The sequence below is a fragment of the Amblyomma mixtum genome, chromosome 6, assembly GCF_055824585.1.
Source record: "Amblyomma mixtum isolate Tamu chromosome 6, ASM5582458v1, whole genome shotgun sequence".
Taxonomy (NCBI): domain Eukaryota; kingdom Metazoa; phylum Arthropoda; class Arachnida; order Ixodida; family Ixodidae; genus Amblyomma; species Amblyomma mixtum.
In genome coordinates, this window is record NC_143017.1 from 114453628 (window position 1) to 114461924 (window position 8297).

At 43.2% G+C, this 8297-nt stretch overlaps 1 protein-coding gene across 8 annotated transcripts in view; it reads left to right on the top strand.

Moving 5' to 3' along the window:
* The window catches only part of pnt (ETS transcription factor pointed), a 196877-nt gene extending 190040 nt beyond the window's left edge, over positions 1-6837 (top strand). For 7 of the 8 annotated variants that reach the window (XM_089548842.1, XM_089548836.1, XM_089548839.1 and 4 more), the window contains 3 exons: positions 214-444; positions 988-1347; positions 3940-6837. In XM_089548842.1, the coding sequence (XP_089404968.1) occupies positions 214-444; positions 988-1347; positions 3940-4280 (932 nt within the window). In that variant the 3' untranslated portion in view covers positions 4281-6837. The remainder of the gene's footprint in view (positions 1-213; positions 445-987; positions 1348-3939) is intronic. The other variant, XM_089548835.1, reaches the window with a different exon arrangement.
* Positions 6838-8297: the final 1460 nt, after the last annotated feature.

The window sequence follows — 8297 nt, forward strand, 5'->3', positions numbered from 1 at the left end:
TGTGATGCCTCTTTCTGGATTTTTAAAGTATTGGTCATCTAAGAGGACGTGCACATGTGCCGTACTTTGAGGCTCAAGCCTATGTACGCACCTAAATCATGAACAGCCGAATGCCTTCCTTTTAAGATTCGCGTGTGGACACTTTTTTCTGCTTTTGGTGTGAAGAACACGGGACAAGCGTTGAAGTACTGCCTTGTTTTCTGTTTGATCCAGGAGGCTATAATCACATAAGCGGAAGCCTTCACACGCTTAACGACATGAATCAGGAGGATATGGCGCTTGGCCACAACTCGTACGACGAGTCTCAAGAATATGGCCTGGAGACACCACAGTCGCACCCGCCCTACGTGGACTCAAGCCCCGAGTTCTACCCTTCCACGTCTGCTGCAGTGCACGAATCAAAGTTCCAGCCCGCTTACACGACCAGCAAGGAGTTCTCCAGACGTAAGTGCTAACTGGATCGTCTTTTCACATCTCGTGGAGCAAGCTACTTATATTGGCCTCATCCACTCCCGCTACCTCAGGCTCCTTTGTAATCAGGATTTCCAAAGACCCGACATATTCTGTGTGTTTGTCATTGCTGCTGCACAGTTTAAATTTCTTTTCCTCAACGTAAAGAAATGGATGCTGTTAGAGCTTGATGGGGATGTCTGCTCGTTGCTTGGATACTCAGCTGAACTCTTTAATCTTTGGCACTGAAGTAATCGAAGCTAGTTGGACCATGCTTATTACGAGGTTAACTACTTGATAAACACAGGAACGTACAACGACACGGCACTGCTCGTCTTGTTCCTTAAACTATTCTAATTAGTTTAATTCATCCTTTATATTGATACGAATATTCATCTCCTCTCAGTTTGGTCTTGGGTAACGTTTCCACATTTATTACCTTTGGCAGCTGAGGCGTTCAGTTTAGTTTTACGTGTGCTATCGGCTCACCTATGAGTGTCTTAAACGTAATGTTTTTGTTTCCTTCTTTGGCTGCAGCAAGGTACTCCCACCACGACATGGGCATTCCCGAGCGCTACCCGGGGGGTGCGCATCACTATGAGCCGCCCTTCCAGACGGTGCCCACGGCCGTGCAGAGTGCGGCCGACCACTGGGCGGCTGCCGCGGCCCACCAGAATGGCGTGGCGGCCGCTGCTGCAGCCGCAGCTGCAGCGAACGGCAGTATGCCTCCACCCCACCACCACCACCACCACTCGTCGCCCTTTGCGTCTCTGCACACTTTGCGGGCCGATGGTCACCTCGGCCACCTGAGTCCTGGTGCGCTGCCGCGCGTTCACCTGAGCACCGGCGGTGACAGCAAGCCCGTCATCCAGGCGGCCGTTTTAGCAGGTTATTCTGGTGTGTCCTTGGACTAACCCTTACCGTTCTGCTTGCCCGTGGAAGCCACAATGTTCAGGCTGTTTTTAATACAGCTTAATTTATCTTGTCTTTATTTAGTGGTGGTGGGAGAGCTGGGAACTGAGGCAGCAGACACTCATCCATGTTGCGGTTTCTGAATTAGTCATATCCGCTTATCCTTTCCGGAATTCCGTGAACATCAACATAAATGTCAGTCTTTAAACATTTTAACATGCTTCAGTGACCAATAAACGCGTGCCTGATAAACTAAGCATTGCACTAATAACACTATGTAGAAGCTGTTACTATGCCAGAGAGCTTCTGGCATTTCGGTCGTGCTGCCATAATAAAAGTAATACGCCCATGTGTGAACAATTCAGTTGGGCATGAGCTTAGGGAAATCAAGCTACTGCATTTTCAGAATGTCAGTGATCAATTCAACAACCTTTTACAGAGAAGAACCCAGCTAGCCTGATGCTTCAATGCTCTCTGCATTTTTGAACACAGTGCAAGTTACTTGCTGCAAACACTTCAAAAATTTTGTTAAAGGTGCTTGAGGTTTTCTGAAGAGTTGTGAATTAACATCTTGTATTTGATTATACATAGACTTGTAGGCAGAATAATGGAAAGGCGAATATATCGACTAGACAATGCCCTTGTTTGCTATCCTACACTTGGGCAGGGTGATGAAGGGATCAAAAGAAAGAGATAAGAGGAATGGAATATCATATCCCAGTGTAGAATGTATCCATGGAGGCCATTACTCCGAGATAACATAGTACGCACACGCAAAGTCTTTATTTCGCAGCTCATTCCTGGTCCATGAGATTGTAGAATACTGCAATGTGCCTGAACAGATAGCCTGGCAAGGAAAATTTTTCTCCACCACTAAAGAACAGAGGTGCAAGACAAAGAAAGCAACAAAGCTTGTTTGTGTAATAAATGTACCTTATTGTTCACTAAACTTGCACTCTGAAGGCAGTGAGCACATCATTTAAAAGCAGGAAAATCCATGTCCCTGCTCATCACCTTCGACTCAGTCTAGTGCAGCACCTGTGCACAAACCTAGCTCTCTGTCAGACCCATTCTTTCCCATTTATATATTTTAATGGATACGTCACAATGGGAATGTGTGCTTTTTATTTTCCACATAAAAGGACAACAGTAGTAAGAAAATGTAGTAGCGTCAAAAAGAAAAAGCTTGTTGTGGCTTGCTATTACCCAGCATGTGATTTTAAAATGCCAGCATTTCATTTTGGCTGCCACAATACTTGAAGCCTGACTTGCTATCCTGCATGGCTTTATCTGGAAAAGGATGCTACATGGATGAGCGCTGCTTTTAGCTCTGCTTCCTAAAGCATTTGCTTTTCTTGCCCCAGGCATTTCTGCTTGTAAGTTTCTTCTTGTGCTTTCTGCTTCCACAGTCAACAGAACGGCGTTGAAGTGGCTCAGCTGACATTTTTTGGTAGTATAGCAGTTGTGAAAAGGTGGAAAGGCATCAGCTCCACCAGTAATTGTAATGGTTTAAAGTACATTATCTGTAAAAGCCCATTGTCATCTTTGTGGCTAGCCATGATCAGGCATCAGTAAGCAGTGTAATGAGCCACTTCAACTGTTGTGCTAACTCTGATTGTTTTATGCCATTTGAATTATTCAAAAATAAAATACTCAGTGCAGTAATGATGCTGTAAGTCAGCAAGACTGAATGTGCAAATCTCTTCACGTAGACATGCTTCTTTATGACGAAGTGAAAATTGGTCATGTCATAAAAAGGTCAGCTTGACAGTTTTGCCCGTAATAATAGCAGGGTATTTTTTTTAATGTATTGTTAGTCAAGCTGCATGTTTGTGATGAACGTGTATTCTCGTTCACTACTTTTTTATATTAATGGAGGCCGTTATTGACAAAATAAGATAAACAATACACAGAATACTTTTATGCTAGAGATAGCTTTTTTTTTGGAATTGCTATGCATGAAGCTTCTTGTATAATCACTTTCCACTGTGCTGAACAAATGGCATGGCAGTGACACTGGCTGCTTCTATCCTGTGCATTGATATGTTTGCAAAGTATATATTGCAACGGCCTTCGAGGTTGGCATCAAATACGTTATGTATGCCAAAATCTCATTTCTCAAAATGTGACCTTAAATGATATGACATGCTGCAGAACTAATGCTTAAATTGGCTTATTATCTTAGCTACTGAGAGTTTCTCAGGGTGTAAAGAATAGAAAGAAAACCAATTTTTTTGAATGAAAAGGTTTTAATTTCAAAAGGTCTTCAAATAAGCCCAAAATTATGAAAACAGAATTCATGAACGAGACAAAACTTAAGCATGTATAGTTTTGTTTATTGCTATAGACATTCCTCAAAAGCACTCCCTGAGTACTGACATATTGCTGATTGGACTGCTGTGTGTACTTAGCACTATCACTTTTACAATGTTGCACACAGCAGTCCAGCAATCAATATGGCGGTGCCTATTACCAGCCACAAAATTTGGATAATATCTGCAATGCTTCTAGACTTTTTGAAACCATTACTGACGTTGCCTCATTTTTTCTTTTCCTTCCTTGCTTGTTTGCTTACAGGAAGTGGCCCAATCCAACTCTGGCAGTTCCTGCTTGAGCTTCTCACTGACAAATCCTGTCAAGGTTTCATCAGCTGGACCGGCGATGGCTGGGAGTTCAAGCTGACTGACCCAGATGAAGTTGCTCGGCGCTGGGGTGTTCGAAAGAACAAGCCCAAAATGAATTATGAAAAGCTGAGTCGTGGCCTGCGTTACTACTACGACAAGAACATCATCCACAAAACAGCGGGCAAGCGCTACGTGTACCGCTTTGTATGTGACCTGCAGACACTACTCGGCTACTCACCTGAGGAGCTCCACGCAATGGTCGAACTCAAGCCTGAAAAGAAGGATGAAGATTGAATCAGCTTCGGGCCATCTTTTGGTTGTTTGTTTTTCATCTCTCGCAATGCGGGCGTGCCGCGAGTGGTGTTGGTGACGGCATTCCCCACAAAGCAAACTTAGTGGATAGGTCCATTTGGCCTGGTGGTGTGTGACGGACCGACTTGATGAGCATGCTCACGTGCGTGCGGTGAAACAGCCAGACTCTCAGTGAGAGCATGAACGTTTTGTTGCCACGGAAAGAGTTTAGCAGGCTTGTCTGTGACTTATTGAAGCATGCGATAAGCAAGTGGTTGTTTGATACCCTGCCTACCCCAGCAGGGATGTTACTATTTGTGGCATGCCGAGTTCAAGCCTTAGTCTTGCTCAAGCAATTCCCTCTTCCATCAAATCCTTCTTCCTCCTGTGTGTAGTGCGACAGCATGTGGTAGCTGTCTGCTTGAATGGTTTTTGTATTTTTCCTGTGGATGTTAAATGGCTGAATGTATTGCTGAAGTGTTGATATGTTTACTTTTAAGAATATTATGTTGTCATCTGATGTTTCGTCAATGCAGCACTGAAGCGTACTATGCAATGTGTGAGGATGTGTGTACACATGAAATTGCAGGCAGTTCTTGCAGCCTTCGTGCCTGGATGAAAAATTTAGTGTATGTTTTTGAAAGTCAGTTGCTATTCATGGCTTGAGTTTTACACTTGCTGGTTGCACTTAGAAGTGCTTTGCGTCATGTTTGTGGGATACTGTAGCTCCACAAACCAGTACAGGTGGGAAAATTATGCTAATTGTGACCCCCATAAAGTGCAAGGTGCATCAAAGATGGAGCCCAAGAAGTGGAGTAGCTGGAGTACTGGCACTGGGCTGATGTTTTTTGATATTTAAGACAATTAATCATTATTAGTGAGCAGCCTTTTTTAACATATGGCTCTCATGTGCATGGTCTGCAATCGGCAGTGGTTCTGTGTGATCTGCCCTTAGCCGCTTAACAGAGGCAAGTGAAATTCTGAACCAAAATTAAGATCAATTAGTATAGATTCAGTATGTGGAAAAAAAAACCTACAGTATCATGTCTGATTAGAAGGCAAGGAACTTTTACTTTTAAGTGTTCCAGCAGCCAGCTCCTTCCGAGTCCAGCTTCTTAATTTGTTCAACATTGCCGCCTTGCACCAACTTTTGAGGCAAGATTAAATGAATAGGCAGTAAAGAAACTTCTTCCTCATTGTCAGTAAAAAATAGGTTAGAGAGAAGCTCAAGGTCATTCAGTACCCTTTCCACCTCTGCTTCATAGCACGTTAGTCATGCAGTCCTAAATGTAGTCATGAACAAGAGAGTCTCTTCTTTTTTTATTGAAACATATCATGCAAGAAAATACAGCAAAAAGCCAAAGTATTTCACTGTCTCATATGTTTGCTCTTGGGAGTTTTCTGTTTTGTTGCACATGGCATTAGCCTTTTGTCATTTGTTTTTTGTGCTTATAACCCTGAACATCTGCCTGCAAAATGTTGGTAGCTGCTTATCTCGTTGTCTTGATGACCATCACATCACGACTCAGTTAAACTTGTACATAAATACATGTATATTATAAGCATCAAATTTCTACTTCATGATTGTATTTTATTAGTGACATAGCTTGATGCGTTTTGCGGCATTTATAATAGAATGACAGGAAAAAAGTATAGATGACAAGGTGTGTTTAGGAAAGAGTCTATATTAGAAGTGTGCATTTTCTGACAGCAGTTGAACTGCATAGGGAAAGAGCAGATGTGCATTTTCCATTGCTGTTGCTGATGATTCCACGTTGTTGTTCATGTGATGTGAATGACTTCCTTGACATGTATCTTCCACTGTTTGTCGGTGCGAGTGGTGTTATACATAAGACATCTCTGACCTTGACTCTCGCTTTTCTGCTGTAACTTATACCTGACCCAACAACTTGACGAATGCTTCTTTGTCATACGCAGTGTACAAAAAGTATTAAGGAAACATGTCGCCAGTATTTTGTTATATCCAAGCCTCGTGGAAGCAGTGCCTTAATTTGTTTGTCTTCCAAAGAAGATATACATATATTTATACAAAGCAAAATTTTTATATGTTTGCACAGTACATCCCAGTGAGGAGTGCTGTGGGAACGTCTAGCGCACGAACGGGACTTTTTTTCACTTCTTTATTTCATATTTCCCCCTTTCATGTTTCACGCATCCTTTTAAGTGGTTCCCGTTCCACATAGTGCGCGAGCCCTTGTAAATTATTTTCAGAGGTCTCTATGCTCCTCTCTTAGCATAAAGAGATGGTCCCTATTTCTGTTTTATCCCGTCTTTTCATTCTGTCTTTTCATTGTTTTTCTTTGAAAAGTGTCTGAAGTGCAAGATCTCATTAAAGAAGAAAGCATTACAAACGCCCCGCAAGAGGATCACTGTGCTGGGGACATTGTGACATCTTGTGATCTGCTGTCTTCGTATATTTTTTTCTTTGCAGACTTGTTTGTAAGGTGATTCATTGTTCAATTGTTTGCTTTACTTCGAACGCAATGTGCAACTTCTGTGCTCTACAGGAAATAAAATGCACAAACAATTTTGAAACTTGTCTACTTGCGTATTTTCTCTGTGCTGAACGTTTGGTCACTGCATCATAAAGAGTGGCAAAAGGTTTTACTCAAATCTGAGCTGGGAATACCTATAACGTGCTCCCCGATTCTTTAGCACACAGTATCACAAGTATAATACACGATGTTAGAATAACTTAGGTGTTGACACTGACCGCCCGCCGCAGCGGAGAGCGCGCACAGACCTTGTTCGCCCTCTAGTACATGTGCCAACCGCAGCGGCGCGGGGGCGCTGCGGAGCAGGGTCCGTTCATTTGCGTAGCTGCGGACGCGGCTTAGCGGCGCGCCCGGATTTCAGTGCTGTTTTAGGCTGTGTTTTTCAGTGTTTTCCGTTCCAAATCGGACGGAGGGCAAGGTAGGGACTGCATTCTTTACTATGTCACCGGTTTTTTGTGCGAAAAAATGCGAGAAGTAACCAGTTGTTCTACTTGCTACATACACGACGACTTTCCCATGCACTGATTACAAGGAAGAAGTAATCGCACATCTTCTCCACTAGTACGTCAGCATCTGTATGAGGCAGCATTGCAAGCACACGAATGCAATCATGACGAAGCAGTCTCAAGAAAAGAAGAAACAGGACAAGCTGTGTTCAACGTAGATGGTGGAGGTTTCATTACTCACTGCATCGTCCAAATTGACGGTTGCAGTGATCAAGATTGCTGTCACGGTCGTGCCTCTAGACTACATAAAAGTAGCCCAGCAAGTTGTGATTATGTTTTGTGCCTAATTTAGTGAAAATACGCAATCATGTCTCTCAGAAAGGGGATACTTGAAGTAATAAATTTGTTCCACAGAATAGCTGCTCAGGCCTCAATTGAACAGAAAAATGCCAGTTGTGCCATTTAACTTCCGGAATCAAAGCATGGTACTGCCGCATTGGAGGGCTCCAAATTTAAACCACATCGGATTCTTCACATCACGCAGCCCACGGACACCTTTTTCGTTGTTTCGCGGCCGCCGCAGCCGGCATTCTACCCTAGTTCTCCGGCTCAGTAGTCGAGCTTCCTGGTCTGTAAAGTATCTTCGGGCTTAAAATTCTGGAGGTCACGAGGCAAGCTAATGAAATAATTGAAGCTACTAATGGGGGTCTAGGCTGTCTGTTTCTATATGGAGGAAGCCATTTTTTGAAGAAGCATATAGAGAGACACACTAGATGCGACATGCCTTGCATTTAATTTTTTTCGGTGATCGTTCAGTTTCCACCCGCTGTACATTTTGGTGGCAAAAAAACATGGTGGTATGAAAGGCAGAAGACGCGCCGGTAACGAAGGCATGCCAGTAATATTTATAACAAATATGCAGCTGCATAATTTGCAGGACCCTAGAACGCTCGATGGAGATTGTCGTGGCCCAGTATTATTGAGGTCAACAAGTCGCTGCAGTGTTAATCAACTGACATCCGCCAATCCCACTTTAGGGTCGCGTAAATATTTTACCT